We start from the raw sequence: 21543 nt of genomic DNA on the forward strand, positions 1-21543 counted from the left end.
GGATAGAAGGGATTGGAGAGAGGAGCAGGTCCTTTGCCACCTTATCAGATGGGGGGTCAGATGGGGGTGTGTGCTCTACAAGGTTTTTGGGTTTTTAGAAGAATGCTTCTACTAGCATATGGCAGAAATACAGACAGTACTTCCTAGGGTTTAGCAGCAGTTGACTGGTTTGTTTTTGTTCATGTGGTCAGTAAAAGAGAAGGAAAGCCATATGGATATGTTCCTTTTTTTTTTTTTCTCATTTGGTTTCATTATGTTTAATCTTAAGTTATTCCTGTATTTTTTTTTAAATATACTTTGACTAATGTGGCTTAACATTTATATGCTGACTTACTTCATCCTAATTACAGAATGTTGGTGGCTATCTTAAACTGTTTTCCCTATGTCAAATATGTGTTTTTAAACAATTCAAGGAAAAAGATTTTAGAGCTAATCAACATTTGAGTTAAGCTTCTTTGATAAATACAGGTATCTTAAGTAAGTGTTGAATCACTAAATTCTACACCTGAAACTACTATTACACTGCATGTTAATTAACTGGAATTTAAATTAAAAATATACACTAAATGGGAAAAAGAGTGTTCGCTTTGACAACGCATATACGAAAATCAGAATGATATCGAGAAGATTAGTATGGCTCCTGTGCAAGGATGACATGCAAATCCATGAAGAAAATGGGAAAAAGCAATATTGATTTTTTAACTTAATCATATAGTCACTTCATTAAAACTTAGATCTTTAATGTCTTTAAATATTATCATTAAAAAGTAAAATATTTAAAACTCAAATATTCTGAAATGAACCACTGTGCAATTATTAACCTCTAATAGATAAAATAATAATTTTGTTTGAGATCATGAGATTATTTTGTGGGAGTATTTGCATTATAATCAGTGACAGTCACTCCTAGATCCTGGGGTTAGGGTAAATCATTTGTAGCAATTCTACAGAGAATTTTGGGGTGTCTGTCCATATGAGACTGAACTACTCCAGGCTGTTTTTCTTCTAGATCATTTTGTATTGATATTAATTTGTTACCAACTATATGTCAGGCGCAGATGTAAAGAATAGGTAAAAATAATAGTTAAGAACAGCCTGTTCTCAAGTATCTTACCAAAAAAAAAGAGCAAGTCCATCAGCAATTATAGAATTAGTTGACAAATAAAGTGACATTCCACCTGGTATGATAGAAGGAAGCCTGAGAGTACCATACAGAGCTACCCACCTGGTCTTGAGCCCACTGAAGTCTTCTTGGAGGAGGCAGTCCTTGAACTAATACTGATGGATGGACTTATGTTAGTACATGAGAGACTGCCACTTCTTCCTGCCTTCATTAGATTTGCAGTGAGAAGTTTTGTGAGTATATTAATTACATGGATGGTTCATAGAAGGCACTGAGCTAAATGTTCTCTGTTTGACTGTGGCTATTGTTAGCTACACGTGGTAGAAATAATGACCTGTGATTTAGCACCGTATTATCATAGCATATTATTTAGCACGTTTCCATTGTGACGGCTTTCCAAGATCACTTTGATTACTATTTTGTTAATCTCTCTTCTAATAAAAACTCCCTCTGGACTGATAGACATAATCTGTTTTCTTATTTTCTCTTTCTGTCTCTCTAGTTCTTCCTTGTTTTTTCCTTGCTCATCTTCTTTTTTCCATTTAAAAATCAAATTTCCACATGTTACATGGTGCAAGAGAAGAGGTGATGGATTGAAAACATTTGAGTTGTGTTTGAGTAGTACCTCTGAAAGGAATATGCTTCACAGAAATTTCTGATGCTCTATGAACATGTCTTTCCTTGGTCCGTTAAGCAGTTTTGAGGTCCCAAAAGGTTTATGGAAAAAGTGCTACAGCAGCTATGTGCACAGGATTTTGCTCAAATAGCCCATTTTGCTAATCAAATTACAGTAATATCAACAGGAGCAACAGGGAAAGCTTGCACTTGGTCTCTTTTCAAAAAAAGGATGCTGGGGGACGCCTGGGTGGCTCAGTTGGTTAAGCAGCTGCCTTCGGCTCAGGTCATGATCCCAGCGTCCTGCGATCGAGTCCCACATCGGGCTCCTTGCTCGGCAGGGAGCCTGCTTCTCCCTCTGCCTCTGCCTGCCATTCTGTCTGCCTGTGCTCACTCTCTCTCCCTCTCTCTCTCTGATAAATAAATAAAATCTTAAAAAAAAAAAAAAAAAAAGGATGCTGGCCCCACCAAAGCCAAGTTTTACTAAAATAGCTCACAATGGGGGAACGTGTTGGGACTAGGTCTGAATGGTATTTTTGTTAATATTTATTTTCTATATCATTCTAATGAGTAAACAAGTCTTGGCATTTTTTGGACAGCTTGGGGTCTGTGCATTATCTCCTCTAGGTAACAAAGATTTTATTTAGTGGGTTATAGATATTTAATCTCTTAGTTGTTAAATGATCTGAATGATTTAAGGCAATTGATTTGCAAACTCATTGACACATCCCTGAATGGAAAGTTTTCATGTCTGTACAAATGTATTATTAATAAAAGGTGCATGTGATGAATAGTATATTAACTGGATATTTTAATGTCATGCTTCTAAAAAGTGGATTTACTGATTATTTGACAATGCATGGCTAGTATTTAGCTAACTGAGCATACATTGGGTAAATACAGGCTTTTCCCATCAGAACTCAGAGTTTAGAACCTACAAAATTCTTGGGAACATACGAGATGGAAATCAACCATTCTGAGTTAGTTGCAATGATTCTGAGGTTTTGGGGAGAAAAATCCTAGTTTGCTCTTTGGCTTCTTCCCACTAACCATTTTTTTCCTACCACTTTGGACTGTTGAATGTTTGAAATTGATGAATCTCAACTATAAAATGTCTTCTCTGTATCATCTGCCATTGGAGATATATAATGACCCAGAGAACACTGTTGTCTCTGTCATCTTGATTTTTGGATTTTATTGATAAAGAAAATGAAAAATGAGGGAACAACATATAGTTGCCAGATATTTATTTTGCTTTGTAGGACATTAAAAAAAACTTTAAAAAGACAAAAACTGACATCTACTATCACCATTTTCCAAAAGAAGGCATATTATTTTACCATCAAAATGAAACTAGGATAAAATCTCAGAATAAATGAAGTCCTTTCCAAGAGAAGGTGATTGGTGATGTGGCACTGATGTTTTCTCCCTGAGCAGATGAACATTTTGCCAAGGACTCTTATTCATTCTTGCATTGTATGTTGGGAGCTGCTTTCAGAAGATCCCTGTAACATTAGCCTACTTCTCACAGTCTAGGTGCAACTGCTGGTTTCTCTTTAGTGCATTACGAGTTTGCAGTGGATTCTTATCATTTTTGGTGAACATTTATTAAAGGTTTCAAATTATTAAAGAACTAATGAGCTAACATGATTTTACCTATGTATTACAAGCTATTGCTGGGTATGTGCTAAAGAATATGTGTATGATATTGGAGAACAGAAATGTATGGACTTTGTCCACATCCATGGTTTCCACTCAGTTAATATTTTGCTTCCTATCTGGCTTCAGCTTTTGTTTTCTCTCTCTTAATTGCCTTTCTCAAGGGTTTTTGCTCAATCAGTGAGAATTCAGTGATCGATTACAATCTATTTTTGCTCAAAGTATCCTTCAGTATTTCAAAGAATCTCCCAAAGGGACCTTTTACATTTCTAGGGAGCATTGAAGAATAGGGTAAATCATGTTATGGAGATGTTTCAGATCCTTAAACAAAGAATTCAAAGTTATACAAATTGGTTTTGGGCGATGGAGTCATAGTTCTTGCCATAGGAATATAAATATCACGCAATTTTCTTCTGATTCTTTTTTAAGACTAGTTTAGGTTTCTTTGGTATCTTTTTAAATAAGACATTATGATACACAACTGAGCCCCCGGCATGCCAATTAAACTTGCAGTTGTAGATCCATAAGAAGTAGAATGAAATTTAAATTTAAATGTAATCTTAACTGCATTCCTTGTGGCAAATACTGGAAATACAGAATAGAAACAGACCAGTTCTCTGTCAGTGTATTTTACCAAGTCCTTGTAACCGTTTTATAATAAACTTTGCTGTGATCTGTTAAAGAATCTTCAAATTAAGTAATGAAGAAGTTTAAGAATTGTAATTTTCTCCTCATAGCAAATTTAACCCAAACAGAATAAAAAGGGATCGTACTAATAATCCTCGCATGAAGTATAAGAATTAAGGTCTTATGCAGGGCCAGAGCAGCTATTTCCCTATCATAGAGATAAAAAGTTAAATATGGTGTCTTCAGCTGTTTGGAAAAAAAGGGTTAAATACAAGAACAAAAAGCAATTATTCTGAGTTACATTTGGTAAAACAGATGAAAAAAATAAAAGTGAAGCCCCAAAACTTGTGAATGGTTTTTAAAACAATTTGTTACTAATAATTTTTTTCTGAAAGCCTGGAATACCTCTGTTAAAAATGGAAAATAGAGAATGCCAGTTTAATCATGATTTATTTTATTCTTTTTGGTTTTATTTGTGAAACAGGCTGCACAGCAGGCATCTTCCTCTTCACCCAAATCTTGCTCTTCCTCTTCCTCGGAAAGTACAATAAAGACAAACAGCAGTTTGGCCTCCTTATCTAGAGAGAGACAGTCCTGGATCGACATGGTGAATAGTTCCGCCACGGCCGACGATGAGGGACAGTCTATAACATTGGCTGTGCAGGTTCACTCATCTGCACCCTCAGAGGCAAACAGTTGCAGGGCTCTGGAAAACAGCTTTGCCACATCAGAAAGTGGATTTTTGAACTCTTTGTCTAGTGATGACACGTCTTCACTGAATAGCAACCTGGACCATCTGATTGTCCCAGACAAGCCCGCTGGATCCAAGATGGTGGACAGAGGTAAACCAAGAAGTTGTTTACTCTTTGCTAGAGAATGAATATTTGTGGGTGGATCTAGAGCTCTAATTTGTAATAAGAAGAATGTTGAAAGTCATGGATGATGATTCAATAATTAAACAATCAGGTGGGGCTAAGGCCAAGGGATACTTCTGTGGGGAGTTTGTATGTGGAAGGCTCCAGCTTCAGGGCCATTAATTACCCATTGAAGTGTCACTGGCCACATGTTTACAGTTATTAGACATGTGATTTTCTACCAATCTGAGGAAAAACTTGACTCATTTTTGGTCCCATGTCTTATGCCCTGGAGCTTATGGTGATTAGATCAGGGTTTTGTAGATTGGTATCTAGTGGTTCCAAATAAATGGAGAGCAACCACCTACCCTGGGCCACAACCACAGAAAAGGTCTGGCTCCTCGTTAGTTGACTCCTGAAGGTGTCTGTGTGGTTAACAGGGAGACAGAAAATTTATATGCACTTTGGAAGGCAGCACTAGAACTTTCAAACACAAAGAAGAGCACGGTTTATGCTCCTGGAAAAAAAAAAGACAAAACGAAATATTCTCTAAGTCTTATAGCAAAGGAAACAGTTCATGGAGTATGGAAATTAATAATGTGAACTTTCTTCATACTCTGTGATGATTGGTCTTTATCTTTTGTTCAGTGGAACTTTTTTTATTATTAATTTTCAGTCATGATGTGTCTTTTCGGATGGTTTGTACCTTATTTACTAGGATGTAAAAACATACTTGCCTGATACAAGATACTGGGCAACAAGATAATGCCGAGTTTGGTTTTAGTTTTTCAGTGTACTTTTGAAAGAAAGTTGACCAGTGAAATTCTCATGCTGTCTTTCCAGAATGGCCCGAAGACACAGATGACCACTCTCCCCTCTCCCCTAGCATAATCAGGGAAATTTATTTAAGTCCTCAAATTTTCAGATATACCCTATTAATTCAACATTTAGTATCAGGGTAATTTAATCCAAGGACCACGATTGTACTCCCAGTTGTGTGTGTGTATTCAGTATTTTGAAATATGCCAATCTGAATGCTCAGGCTGGGAACTCATTCTCTAAGTCATCACAGTTGTTACCACTCCTTGTGTCCTTACCTGAAGATGCTTCACCCAGTTGAGTTACCTGCCTGGTAGCTATGTTGTTTGTGTTTAATACCTCTAATTTAGGCCAGTGATCTACTTTACATTTAAAAAAGTGGAGTGTGAAACGTTACTGGTGAAATAACCCTTGTCTAGAAGTGAAGGGGGTGGAGTAGGGGGCAGGGTAGAAAGAGCACCAGTGAGGAGTACAGGGGGTCATGGGTGGGCTCTGATGGATGCAACACAGGAGACGTGAGCTGGCCTGAGGTTTGAGAGGTGCTGTCCCACGAAGAAATGTTGGGTGTAATCTCTGTCTCCTTGGACGTATAAAACTCATGCAGGTCGTGAGGATAGAAACTCAAGCAAAAAGGCCTAAGAAACTTCTTTTAATGTTGAAAATGGTTCAAAATTGAATGGGTTTCTTGGAAAGTAATGTATTCCTTGTCACTGGAGGTGTTTCCTCATTCTGAGACAATAATTTTCATTGGGTATTAATTGCATATTGATCACAATCTTTAGTCTTTTTTCAAAAAGATTTTATTTATTTGTTTATTTATTTATTTATTTATTTTAGAGTGAAAGAGAGAGGGACAGAGAGAGAGAGAGAGAGAGAGAGAGCACAAGCAGGGGGAGGGGCAGAGGGAGAGGGAGGACTTGCTTTTCCCTCAGTGCACCTCTCCACTCTCTCTGAGGAGTGCAAGCTGAGGCTTGATTCCGGGCTCCATCTCACCACTCTTGAGTTCATGACCTGAGCCAAAACCAAAGGGTCAGATGCTCAACCGACTGAGCCACCCAGGTGCCCCACTGTCTTTGTTCTTATAAAGACATAATGAAGAGAGCACTTAAGTATCTTGAACTGCTCGGCCTCTAACCTGATACTTGGAAAAGCCTTTGAGCTTCAGGGCTGCTTGAACTAAAGAAAATCATGAAAAGTACCACATCTATTATTTGCTTGTGAAAAACTCTTACTTTAATCATTGGGCCATAGGTGGAACTAAAAATTGTCATGTACACACACACACACACACAAACACACACACATTACCCCAGGATGAGGTTGGCTTTAAAAGCAAAACAGAAAATAAATTCCCATTTGCATTCTTTCCCGAGGGATGACTCTGCAGATCGAGTTTTCTTTAGGATGAATAAGCTGCGAGTCACGGGAATATGTATGTACCTCTTGTCCGTGTCCACATGTCACTTTTGAGATGCATGAATTGCAGAGCTGGCTGGGGACCAACATCTCTTTCAGTCTAAGGAAGAAGAAACCTCGTATTTTAAAATTTTGAGTTAAGTGCAGGGTGACCAACAAAATCTCTGTGCTTTTTCCAACAGTTTGACATGAAGGTATTCCTTTCAGTAGAAAGAAAGAGAAAATAAAATTATTTTCCCCTCACTGATGTGTTGGCAGTTGCCATATGTCACAAAATTTTTGCTGATGATTTTCTCCTGCTGCTGGGGATTTGGTTAAATTCCCAGAAGAATTAAACCACATAAAGTCATTGCTATGGAAACAGCAACCTGGTCTTTTCTTGCATTTGCTATGGTTTGTTCTTGAGTAATCAGACTGCATATTATGCATTCTTTTACATGTGTATATTGGTGTGCTGGAGAACAAGGTAGCTTTTCATTTCTGTGACTGCTAAAAATTATTTTTTTAGCTGCCAATTAAAAAAAGAAAAGCTCTGACATTCTTGTGTCTGGAATATTGTTCAAGGTGTTTTTATGACAGGGATTGAAGTGTCGACATGGTCCACGACAGGAGTTAGGATTTTAGGTTAAGTCCCAGTCTCAAGATGCATTTGCTAGAGAAAGAAGTTTTCTCCTAGAAAAGATTCTTAAAGGTTAATAACTGAGTCCTGAAACAAGTAAGGAACATGCGTTACAGCCTTCTTTTTATTTCAACAATGAGAAAAATGTTTTGCAGTTATGCAATTAAAATTGTAGTTGCTAGAATTTTATACTGAATTTAAATAGCCTTTTAGACATTTCTTCCCTGCGGTGTAAGCTAATAAAAAAATGCAGGGTGTTAATTGCATCCCATTGCCTTTCTACATTGGGAGTTCCAGAGTTCCATAGCTCTCTTGATTCTTCACTGAATTTTTCCTCTAAGCATAGTGGGAAAAGAGGTGATGGGGTTAGTGCAATATTCATCTCAGCTCAATTTTACCCTATATTGTTTCCTTCTTCTGTGAGAAGTTATTTGGTCTCTTCCTTATGCCCATGTGATAATGACTCCCCTGTATGTCTCTATTTACATTATGCTGACAATGTGGAGACAACTTTGATTATACTTACGCCATGAATGGAGTGACCATACCCTGGATGCTAGAAAGCTAAAAAACCACTAATGAGACGAAAACTCTGTGTTAATAAATGCTCAAGTACAAGTCCACTCAGAATCAATCTGGGAATCTTGTTGAATAAAAAGCGTTGTTAATGAAGAAACAAGCGTACTGGAATATGCATGATATCTTAAGAATGTGACATAAATGAGCCAGCAAATATTACCAAAAATTGCACATAATCTGAGTGCAAACATAATGCCATATTATTTTAGCTAGCTAACTCAGCTGCTGTTGTAGGTAGGACTTAGGCAGCATGCCTCTTTAGGAAGCAAGAAGATTAAAAAAAAAAAAAGTTGAATACAGAAGTCCATTCAATTTTATCTTATTTTTTTGAGTACCTGACATGTCCTCATGCACTTGGTCCTAACAGGAAGACACAGATGAACAAGACACAACTTCTGGACTAAAAAATTTTAACTTCTTAAAGAGCAGGAGGAATAAGACTCATTTAACAAAAGAAAGCATAGTAAAGTGAGTGCCACAGAGAGATAGAAGGTATTCAAGGGATTTAAAGGAGAGCAGGAACACAAAATATGGAAAATCACATCTAAATAATCTGTGATCCAAGTGGGAAGATCTGCCTACAGAGAGGGGAGCCATGGGAAGGAGGGATGGAAAAGAAATTTGGATAATGTTGAATGCTGGGCTAGTGGTTAGTTTTATTTCATTAGAAAATGGATGACTATTTTTAATCAAGGTACTCATATAATTGATGATATACTTTTTAAATTATTGATCACAATTTATTTTAAAGTCATGAAAAGCCAGCAAGAGTCAGGCTGGACTAATACCTGAGATACTATACTTTAGAAAAATTATGTCGCTCTAGAATGTGGGGTAGAAGCATGTAAGGGGACAGAGGAAATTAGAAGAGTTAGGAAGCTTTTGTACTAGATGGGGTGGCAGTGGATAGAGGAATAAAGTAGAGACTGGAGGGCTTTGATAGCTCACCTATCAGGATGAGGACTGATCTTGGTCTTTGTATCTCTATTACTTAATTTAGTCCCTAGAAGATTTCCCAGTGGTTCTATTTTTCGAACTATAATTTGAGAGGGGAACTCAAAATAGAAGTAAATATTTACTATTGGGAAAATCCTGAATCTATAATTGTTGACCTCAACGGTGCTGCTCTCAAGCATAGATGATCTACCACCTGCTTTGTCTGCTCCATGCCCAGTGTCTAACGATCCCTAGACGATGTCACAAAATAATGCTGTTAGGTTACCTGCAAATTTGTGTCATGTAACTAGTTCCTTTTATTTATGATTATAAGCATCTAACTTATTTATATATTTATTTAAAGATTTTATTTATTTACTTGACAGATCACAAGTAGGTGTAGAGGCAGGCAGGGTGGTGGTGGGGGGAGCAGGCTCCCCCCTGAGCAGAGAGCCGGAAAGTCTCAATCCCAGGACACTGGGATCATGACCTGAGCTGAAGGCAGAGGCTTTAACCCACTGCCACCCAGAAGCCCCTAAGTTATTTTTTAGTGACTGTTGATTGCCTGATGTGATTAAACAGATTCTTTCCCCAATGACTTGTATTGCCACTTTTAGAGTACCAAAATTCATATATATATATATATATATATATATATATATATATATATATGAATTTTGGTACTCTAAAAGTATATATATATATATATATAATATAGGCTTATTTCTGCAATCTCTATAGTCTTTCACTGATGTTTTAACTTCAGTTTTGTCAGTATAGTAGTTAGAGTCTACCTTTATAGCATGCTTTATTATTCAGTAGAACATTACTGTCTTTAGCACTCTCTTCAGGTAAGATTTCAATTTGATTTTCAAACATAATTTTAAAAAATCACATTGGGATTTTGAAAAAAAAATTTCTTGAATTTGTTTAGATTAATTTGGTGAGAACTGCTATCTTTAAAGCATTGAATCATTTCATCTATGAACATGGTATATTTCCCCATTCCACTCATTTTATGATTTTTTAAGTACTATTTTCTTCTTATAAGTATAGCTTGTATCTTATTAAGTTTGTTCTTAGACCTTCTATAATTTTTCTTGCATTTGTGAATGGAATCTTTTAATTCCATTATTTTATAATTATTATTGCTGATGTGAAGAGAGGGGGCTTCTTTTTCATATTTGCCTCATACTAGCCACCCTATGTTATGGTTGGAAGTTGTTTTAATTGTTTCTGGATAAATTTTCTTATCTTTATATAATGACCATTTTAGCTTATCCTTTCTTTTTCTTTTTTTTTACTTGTGTGATCAGAATTTGCCTGAAGTTTATTTGCTTTTTTACTCTAAAAAAAAGTCTTTGGCATTATTGGTTGCACATTATTTTTATTATCTGGTTAACACAATTCTGCTTTATATTTATGAAATCTTTCATTTTATTTAGAATTATTTTGTGGGACCTTTGCTAGCTCCTTAAGTTAATTGCCTAGTTGATTCATTTTCATATCTTTTTCCTAGTAAATATGTGCAGGTTCTGCATACCTCCTTGACTGATACTTGGAGTTTGTGTTATGTAGTACTTTCACTGTTGACCATTTGCAAACAAAAAGTTTTAAGAGTAATTTAACTTTTAATTTCTTCTGTAATCAAACCTAGTTTTATAAGAGTTCTTAAAAATTTCAGTGAGTGCTCACTTTAGCAGCACACACAGTAAAATTGAAATGATACAGAGAAGATTAGCATGGTCCATCCACAGGGATGGCACAAAAATTCATGAAGCATTTGTATTTTTGTTAACTGGAATTTAAATAAAAACTTACACACACACACACACATGCACACACACATGCACACACACACACACACTATTTAAAAATATTTCAAAGTGAATACCTTTTCAGCTGTCTGCATGGAATTCACAAAAGATCAATGACAAAAGGTCAGTGACATAATTTAAGGAACCATGATCTTTATAGAGAAAGATTATAGGTTTCTTAGAAAACGACAGTGGCTATGGCAGTCTCTTTTAGCAATATGGTTACACAAAACTAAAGATGACTTCCCCGATCTACATGTTTTCTCGAGAATAGTCTCCTACAGTTTACACTATTTGCTCTGAGAAGATTCCTGTGTATTTCTTTGAAATGCTTCTAATCTCATGGTGTCAGATTCCTTTTTTTTTTTTTGATCCTATAATTATATTTCTGGCCCTTTTTGGCTACTCTGGAGTTGTTTCTTTAATCATCCTGTGAAGATACCAGCACATGTCTGAATTTGCAGCTAGAAAGGACAATTCAAAGGTCGGTTTTCCAGGGAGACTCTTTTCATCAGGGTAAGGTCTTAAGCCTTTGAGGTCTATTCCTGCACTATTAAGTTAAGTTCTAGTTTTTCTCCCTACAATGTTATGCTGTCCTAATTAAAACCAAAGCGAATAAGGTCCTATCTTCTTAAAACCACACAACTATAGTAAGCATAAGATTGAAAAATAATTTTTTAGTAGACTTTTATCTTTCTTGAAACAATTTTAGGTTCAGAGCAAAACTGAGCAGAAGGTACAGAGTTTTCTCATCTGTTTCCATCCCTATACATGCATAGTCTCCTCCATTAATAACATTCCTTCCACCAGAGTAGGATATTATTACAACTGATTGACCTACGCTGATACATCATTATCAGCCAAAGTTCATAGTTTACATTAGGGTTCCCTCTTAGTTGTATATTCTGTGGATTAGAACAAGTGCATAATGACATGTATCCATCATTATGGTATCATATTTTCACTGCCATAAAAATCCTCTGTACCCAACCTATTCAGCATACCCTCCCCCTTTCCCATTGACAATCACTGACCTTTTACTATCTTCCTAGTTTTGCTTTTTCAGAATGTCATATAAGTAATTTGCAAAGATGGTTTTGTTTTTTCCTTCCCAATCTTTAAACATTTTATTTCCATTTTTTGTTGCATTAGCTAGAATTTTCAGTACAGTGTTGAAAAGAGGTGGTGAGGGGCGACATACTTGGCTTGTTACTGATTTTAGTGAGAAAGCTTCAAGTTACTCACGATTTATGAAGTTGGCTCTAGGTTTTTGTAGATCTTTTGTATCAAGTTGAGAAAGTTCTCTTTTACTCCTATTTACTGAGAGTTTTCATCATAAATGCTTTGTAGATTTTTCAAGTGCTTTTTCTCTATCTATAGATAGGATCATGTGATTTTTTTTTCTTCTTAAATTTGTTGATGTGATGGATTATGTTAATTAATTTTTGGACATTAACTCAGCCTCACATGCCTGAGATAAATCCCATTTGCTTGTGTATATAATTCTTTTTATACATTGTTGGATTCAATTTGTTAATATTTTGTTGAAGACTTTTATACCTACATTCATGAGACATGTGGGTCTATAGTTTTCCTTTCTTGTAATGTAGATTTTGGTACTAGAGTAATTCTGCCTCATAGAATGAGTAAGGAAATGTTTTCTCTGCTTCTGTCTTCTCAAAGAAATTATAGAGAATTGGTATAATTTCTCCTTAAATGTTTGGCAGAATTCACCAATGAATCCATCTGGGCCTAGTGTTTTCTGTTTTGAAAGGTTATTAACATTTCAATTTTTTAATTAGAGATAGGCTTATTCATTTATCTATTTTTTCTCATGTTAGTTACGACAGATTGTGTCTTTCAAGGGACTGGTCCATTTCTGCTAAGTTATCAAATTTGTGGGCATAGGGTTGTTCATAATGTTTCTTCATTATCCTTTCAGTGTCTAGTGGGATCTGTAGTGATGTCCCTCTCTTTCTTTTCTGGTATTAGTAATTTGTGTCCTCTTTTTTTTTCTTAACTAACTAAATAATATATGTTTTTACTTTTGGCTTATCCAGATAAATTGGAATTTAGTAAGTATAATTTACTTATTGAGTTTTTGATAATCCAATTCCAAAATTAGTTCATTGTGCTTATTTGGTAGAAGGATAGGTGGAGGGGATAAGAATGAGATCAGGAATGAATATTTTGATCAAATAATGAATGTTTAACAAATATTTATTGAGAATCTATTATCTTCCTGACACAGTTGGCATTTGGAGATATGTGCGTGAATAATATAAAAGAGACAACAGCCTTCTTGCATAGAATTTATAATTTGGAATATATGTTTATTATGGCAGGTAGGGAGACAATTAGGTAAATATAAGAACAGGATGATTTCTGGTAGTGAGTAAGTTCTATACAGGAAATAAGATAGGAATATATAATAGTGGGGAGTTGGAGGAAGGACCTTGATTTAAATGACTGTTTGGGCAGCACCTCCCTGAAAAAGGTGATCTGAGAGCCAAATGGCACAAAGCAGCTTACATATGAAAACAATAGCTGGCAAAGTGCTCCATACAGAGAGAAAATAAGACGCAAGGGCTCTAGCACTAGCATAAGTTTTGCAGTTCAGGAAACCAAAAGAAATCCAGTGTGGCTAGAATAGAGTGCTAGTAACTGGCTTATGTGGCAAATATTGGGTCCTGTAAGGTGTTTGGGCTTTGTTCTAAGTGCAATGGGATGATTTTGAAAGCTTGGGATTGTTATGGTGTGCTTTATGTTTTAAAAAGATTACTTCACTATGGAAGTGATTACTTCACTATGTAAAAAGAAGTAAAAAGATTACTTCACTATGGAAAATGGATATTAGGAAGCTGTAGTAGACGATGTATGTAGTTGTTGAGATATGTCAACAGTGAAATGATGGCCTGGATTAAGTTGATAGCAGTGAAATGGGGCAGGGGGCAGAAAAAAAATGTACATTTAGGATATATTGTACACATAAAATGTAAGAGTATAAAATTCACGAAAGATTCTGGCCTATTTAGTCTATCCCTATTCTCTAAAATACACTGCCTTAGCACACAGTGAACGTTCCAAGAGTATTTGATGGATGAACTGAGTAAATGAATGGATCAAATGTGCAAGGGGAAGAGAGGAGTCAAGGATGAGTTATAAGTTTTCCAGCATATTCAGTCTCTCATGTTACTAAATATAATTGCAACTCTTAGGGACTGGTATCATTTCCTGGGAAAAGGTTTGCTAGTAGGAATTTAACACCATAATTAAATACATAACTCTAAATATGTACACTGTGGGTTTCCAATAAGGCAAAAAGAAGGATGTTATACAAGTAATTATAGATCACACCAGATGATAATCATCGAGGTAAGGAAAAGAGAGTGCCATCTGAAAAAGTTAAGAGCATTTATCTGCTCCAAACCTTCGTTTTCTGCTTAGTGAAATTAAAGTAGTTAACTTCTTCCTTTCTCTTGCCTCACTGCTCCTTCCATCGCTTCCCTCCTCCTGCGTCTTCCATTTTTATATTTTGTGCTCCTTTGTCTCCATAATGGACCCACATGGTAGGTGGACTGAGCAGTTTATGGAACCAACGTTGACATATTTATCTACAGTACATTGGATTTGGGTCCTTGAATTTAGGCAATTTTCCAGCTATTTTCCCCCTTTTAAACTCTCATTCATCCTCTACCTTGCAAGTATATTAAAAAAAACAAAAACAAGGAAATGCCTTTTTTGCGTACTTGTCAATGTTTTTTTGTTTTCTTAGGATGTGAGCGGATATGGAAATTTTATGTCTACATTAAATATTTCACCTAATCCTAGGTGCTCCTATGATGGGACAAATACATTTTAAAAACAAATGGAATATTTGTTTTAAGAATGTAGAGCTGCTTATCAGATACTTGGACCATGGACTCAACCTAAGATTATTTCTAAAAATCACTGCCATAAGATGCAATAATAATAATAATAAACAACATTTAAGATCGCCCAATAGACTAGGTTTCTTCTTATCAAAAAGCAATAATATGGTAGAAGAGTATTGAGTCAGCTTACTTAATAGAAACATCAAATACCCAGGAGAAGAAAGGTATATGACTCTGGTGGAGAAGGTAAATCTAATACCAAAAAATGAGGGAAATCAAAGTGAAAGTACTTTCCTCTCAGACTTAAATGAGTACAAATACAAGTACTGGCTTTATACTTGGATGTGTTGTTCTTTACAATCTGATTTCTAATAGAATTTATTTTACCTGCCATCTTTTTGTTTTGTTTTGTTTTGTTTTGACCCTCTCTTTCCTAACTAGTATTCTTCCAACATTCTATTCTCCATTTCTAAGCTCTTCTGCCTTTGTTTTACACAGAGCCCAGTCTACCATGACCATGACTCATTTTCTACTCCTGATTAGAACTAGATTATCCCCAGGTGCCCAGTTCAAACACCAAGCAGAGAATCTGATTATCCAGCCTGACTCCTAGGTTGCTGACCAGGTTATGAATTTCCTGATCAGGTGCCCTATGGCCCTGTGAGAACAGAGTTTGCAGTGTAAAACCTGGCCACCTCAGAAACAGAGGCTCTGGGTGGGGATTTTTCCTTTGGCAGACAGAATAGTGGGAGCATGGATCTGAGCCTTGGTCTGTCTGGTCCAAGTGGCTATCATCTCAATGGCTGTCTGTTGCCTGATCTGAAATCTTTCTTCATTGGGCTTTATTCAAAAGACAGTTCATCAGATATATTTATAGTACAGCATAGTGTTTAAGACTGTGGGTTTTGAGTCATTACCTATGTCTCTCTTTGTGGGTTTGGTCAAAGTTTTTAACGTTTCAACAGTCTCTTCCTTCTATCAGGGCTAATAACACTTTTTTCACAGGATTGTTAGAAAGATAGTGAAGTCATGTTGGTACAGTAGTCAATATGGTAGCTTTTACATACTAAAAACTCAATACCTGATGGTTGTCTCCACCAGCAGCAAAACCAGACAGTCTCTCAAAATTCTACCATGGTAATGTTCTTGATCAGTAATATTCTTACTGTTAAAATGATTTATCCAGATTTATCTTAGCTACATAATTCAAACTTGTCTGTCAACATGATTCTGTGTTTTGCCATGTTGGAGAGTTGTCAGAATCACTAACTAGAGGAAGCCTGTAAAAGTTTTTGACTCTCTTGGCATCAGTCTTCTATTAAATAATATTTGCAAAGTTTTAACGGCTATACATAATGTCAAAATGGCTATGTAGTTATCCTATTGTGATAAGTGCCTTCCATGGTCTTTTCCTTTCTCAAAAGCTTTGAACATCCCACATAAAGCAGGGAATACTCTTTTCTACATAAACCTTTCCAAGTATTTCAAGGCTGGGAGCTAACCTTGTCTTCCTTGGGATAACATGTAGACTTTTTCAGTCTCAAAAAGGGTTCCTTTCAAATTCTGATATGAAATATGGTATGTGAATTTCCTTCTGCACTTATGTTCTAAATAGAAAATAAAAACCACATTCTAGAAAGCACAAGGAAACACCAAAAATAAGATAGTGGGGGAGGCAAAGTTGAAAATACTGCATTTAAAGAGATAATCTGCATACAGTGTTCTCGACAGCCAAATTCTGGGCCTACGGGAGCATGCATGCCCTGTCAGAGGCAGACAATAGGGTGGGTTACGTGGGAGGATGGCAAGGGAGCAGCACATTCATCTGGCATAATCTTGGAAAGGAGTGAACTTCTAACCATTAGTTTATAATGTTGCTTTGCCTCTTTGCTAAGGTCACCAAGAAAAATCCTATTAAAAAAAATTTTTAGTTTCTTTCTTGAGTCAATCTCTATATTACATTGACCTAAGTTTAGAGAAAGTTTGCTAGTTGGGCTCCTGAGACATTCTGAGCTAGCCTAACAGGTGTAAAGGGTCACAGAGAACGTAGGTGCTTCCTTCTGGATGAGTCCCTGTGTTTTTTAACTCCAGTCCCTTCCTCTTCCAGTGAGTTGCAGCTGGTATTGCGTGACAAATCGGACAGTCTAGCCTTGCTATGCAAACCATCGTCCATGGGCTAGCAGTTTTGGTATCACCTAGGAGCTTGTTAATAGTTTAGAAGCTCGGAGTAATCCCAGACTCGGCCAGTCTGGGATTCTGCATTGTAACAGGAGCCCTGGGTAGTCATTCGCCTATTAAAGTTTGAGAAGACGGGTCTAGAAACGCATAAGCCTGCATGGTGTGGAATTGAACTTCTGTTCCTAATTCCATCCCTGATTTACATTTTGGAAAGATCCCTTACTGTTTTTCAAGAATCTCCATTTTTTTCTCCTTTATGAAATAAAAATAGTTTTCCTCTTCCTTGGCAAAGGCTTGGCAGCTCGTTGAGGTAGCTTGGAAAGTGCCTTATGCGGTAGAGGGAATGGAAGTCCTGTTATTTCACCCAAGAATACTAAGATAGACTCTTGCAAATAAATGCACTGGAAACACTTGATTGTCAGACAGAATTCATTTCTTGTGCTGCAGAAGACAAGGGAGGCGGAAATGATGGACTTGGCTTCACTTTCTAGCATGAGACAGGCCAGCGGTCTTTGTTGGCAATCTTTTTCCTGCTCCTTCTACAATCTGGTAAAATACGATAAATAACCTAGTGCTTCCTAATATGATATTATAATGTAGAAAAATATTTACATAAAAACACAAAAGGGAAATTTTAAAACATTGCTTTATGCAGAAGCTCCATAAAGGCACGTGGTTAACATACCAGCACTACCCTCTCTGGAGGGATTGGGAAGACTCTCACCTGTGCTCTGGGGTCGGGTGTAAGTTGAATGCTGCTATGTGCTTACACCCTTTGGGTCTTTTGTTGTCCTCTGAATTCTGTTTATCATCTTCTTCCATTATTATTGGATGTTCATTTTATGGCCCTGTGAAGACCTAAGCACCAGATTAGCAGCAGTAAAAACAATACAAAGCTCCTAGGTGGATCATACACATGGTTGGATCAGAGGTATGTCCCCTGAGTATTTAACAATGTATTGTACGTCTCTCAGATTATGACACAAAAAAGCTGATAGGGATATTTCCTTGACTCCCAATATCACCATTTATTATTTTATTGTCCTTATGTTTATGGGCAATTCTGGCATCCCATTATTAGAGGTCAGAATTATGTATAGTCTTTCAGTTTCAGGTTTACCCCGAAAAGGGTTAGATAGTTAGAGGAAAGAACAGGAACGTTTACCTTTCAGGTTTCCCCCATTTCCTCAACAGTTTTAAACTTATCCGAGCATACATGCTCCTTTCCATTATCTCCAGTTTCTAAATGAATTCAAATAGAGAGTGTTTTTTGAACATTATTTGGTCATATTTTTGGTGGATTCTGCATTAACTTTCAGTAATCCCACAGGTCCACTTTATCTGTGTATTAATTTTAAAGTTCCACTATTTCTTGGGGGACTGGAAAGTCAAGTTGTACATGCAACACACACACATACACACACACACACAGTTACACACATGCACATACACCACACATGTGTATCATATGCACACACAATGCGTACACACCACACCACATACACACATACACACCACATATACATATCACATGCATACACCATACCACACACACACACACCACATGCATTATATACATGATGCATTACAAAAAAGACCATATACATTACACACAGAGACACCACACACAAATAGATAACCACACACACATACCCCCCACACAAACCCATATTCTTATGATTAATGTTCCCATTTAAGTCAGGGAAAGGAATGTGGATGGGGGAGAAAGATAATTTCTGATATTTTTAACAGCTTCATTTTACATTCTTACAAACAATGTATAAGGGTTCCAATTTCTCCATATCTCTGTCTATTTTTATTATTGTCTGTCTTTAAAATTTTAGCCATCCTGGTGGGTACAAAGTAGTATCTCATTGTGGTTTTGATTTGTATTTATCTAATGACTAATGATGTTAAGCATCTTTTCATGTGCTTTTTGTGGAAAAACTCCCTTTTGATGTGTGTAAGTGTGAACCAAAAGTTCTAATTGTATTCAAATGCAGTTTTGAATATCTCCCCCTTTTTTGGAGTCTGTTTTGGTAGAGAGAAAAGAGGTTTGCTGACCAGTATTTTAAGTTAGTTGTAAAGTTAGTTCAACATCTTTGCCCTCTATTTTATGAAAAAACATTGGGAACACCTATGGTAGCTTTCTGACAATAGATGAGGAAAATTTAATTATTGCTTAAAGATTTCTTTTCTTCTAAGTAAAAACTGTAAAGTAAGACAAGTTTGCTTGATTTTGAAGCCTTCTGTTAATATTGCATGCTTTACCCTCTTCTTTGGAGAGGCGCCTTTTTTCAGTTCTTCTTCATGCCATGCTTTGTAGATGGCTCTCTATCAAGCTTCTCTGTGAAGCACATAGACACTAAAAAGTAATGGTGGAAAAGAAATCTTGCTATGCATCTTTCTTAAATTTATTTTCAGGGAATGAAGGAATAAAGGACAAAAGTTCTTAGTGGGATATTAAAGAGATATCGAGAGATGAAGACTTTTCTTTGGTAATCTATATCATTTGGGGTCCTTTCAGTTGTATGTGACTGAGATCTACACTGAGAGTAATTTAACAAAAGGCAACATTTTGGCTCCTATTATCTGCAAGGGCTCCAAAAGAATCACCAAGATCCATGTTTCAGCTGTATCCTGTTGATTGGCTCCATTCTTATGATTCTTGGGGTGATCCCTGGAAGCTTCTAGCTCATATCATCACTGTTTAGAAGAAAAGAGAGATTGGTTCCCTTTGGCCTCAAACAAATTCTCAGAACTGAGTCTTCCTGGCCCCGGTTGGCCTGACCTGAGACATATGCTCATCCCTGAATCAATGACTGTGGCCAGCATGGTGGAACTGCCATTAGCTTAGCCTCGGTCATGTGGTCCCTTCTGGATCCTGTGTGGTGTCACTTCACTGGAAGCATTTGGGCTGAGGCTAGCAATTTGTGGTTAAGAAGTGGGGGTGGAAGTATGTGGCAGGATGAGGAATGATTATTATTTGCTCAAAGCCACAAAGATCAGATGGAGATTCCTTCTTTCAAAGGGCTGTTCTAAGAAGGACATTAAAAACTCATCAGGAACAATGGTTCTCAAGCTTTAGGTTATGTATTAGTTTGCTAGGGTTTGCTTGTCTCACCACTATGTTTTAGAAGCAGCTAACTTGTTTCACAGATTCACAGATGGAGAGGAATTTTGCCATACGATGAATCATTCTCTGAGTCTCACCAATACCACATTTAGACGATATTTGGATTAGATTTTGGATTTAGAATTGATGTTGTAGTGGGTTAAGACTCTTGGAGATGTTGGGATGGGGTGAATGCATTTTACATGTGAGAAGGACATGAATTTGGAGGGAGCTAGATGGTGGACTATTATGGATTCAATGTGTCCTTCCAAAATTCTCATGAAATCTTAGTTCTGAAGTACCTTAGAATGTTACATTATTATAACTGAGGTTGTTGCAGATGTAGTTAGTTAAGAGATGTCAGGAGGGTGAGCTCCTAATCCAATTCAACTTGTATCTTTATAAAAGAGTTTGGACACAGAGATATACACACAAGGAAAACACTCCATGAAGATTAGTTTTGCTGCCACAAGCTAAGGAACTACCAAAATATAGAAGAGAGTCCTGGAAAAGATCCTTCCATTGTGCCTTCAAAGGGAACATGGCCCTGTCCTAACAAAGTACCATAAACTGAGTAGCTTCAACAACAAAAATTTATTGTCTCACAGCTCTGGAAGTCAGAAGTGTGAGATCAAGGTGTCAGCAGGGCCTTGTGTTGGGATCATAGAATCTAATGTTCTCAACTTGATTTTAACTGAGTTTATTGTTATTTTTTTTATTTTAATAGAAGAAACAAAGTTGTCTGAAGATGATGAGATGGAGAAACTCTACAAATCGTTAGAACAAGCCAGTCTCTCTCCCCTTGGGGATCGTCGACCTTCAACCAAAAAGGAGTTGAGAAAGTCCTTTGTTAAGCGATGTAAGAATCCATCCATAAATGAGAAACTTCACAAAATCCGAACCTTGAATAGCACATTGAAGGTAAAAAAAAAAAAAAAAAAAAAAAAAAAAAAATTCTGATTGTGGATTAACTGTGGATATGGGGCAAGGCTGGTTCTGTAGAGAGAATCATGTTCACCAGAGTGTTTGTATGAGTAGAAGGGAGGGCAGTAAAAACAAATACAATCCTCTGTAGGGTCAGATGACCTTTGGCATCCTTAAAGCACTAGACCATTCACATAGTAGCACCCATTGCACTACCTACATTAGGCCTTGACTTTTGCATTCACTTGGGTCTAAAAGTTCAAATGCTAATCTTCTAGACCCTTTACCTACCACGATAAATGTTAATGAGGGCTTAAAATAGTTTGTGAGAATAAACAGTAATATTAAATAAGATCTTGGAATTTCACCTGATTCGTTAAAGAGTGC

The 21543-nt window shown here is 36.6% G+C and overlaps 1 protein-coding gene across 2 annotated transcripts in view; it reads left to right on the plus strand.

Annotated features, from left to right (window-relative positions):
* Positions 1–21543, plus strand: part of LOC111158714 (interaction protein for cytohesin exchange factors 1) — a 207122-nt gene that overhangs the window by 175213 nt on the left and 10366 nt on the right. For both annotated transcript variants that reach the window (XM_022520933.1, XM_022520934.1), the window contains 2 exons: positions 4509–4866; positions 20960–21153. In XM_022520933.1, coding sequence (XP_022376641.1) covers positions 4509–4866; positions 20960–21153 — 552 coding nt within the window. The remainder of the gene's footprint in view (positions 1–4508; positions 4867–20959; positions 21154–21543) is intronic.

Source organism: Enhydra lutris, unplaced genomic scaffold (assembly GCF_002288905.1).
Source record: "Enhydra lutris kenyoni isolate GAN:26980312 unplaced genomic scaffold, ASM228890v2 scaffoldscaffold62, whole genome shotgun sequence".
Taxonomy (NCBI): Eukaryota; Metazoa; Chordata; class Mammalia; order Carnivora; family Mustelidae; genus Enhydra; species Enhydra lutris.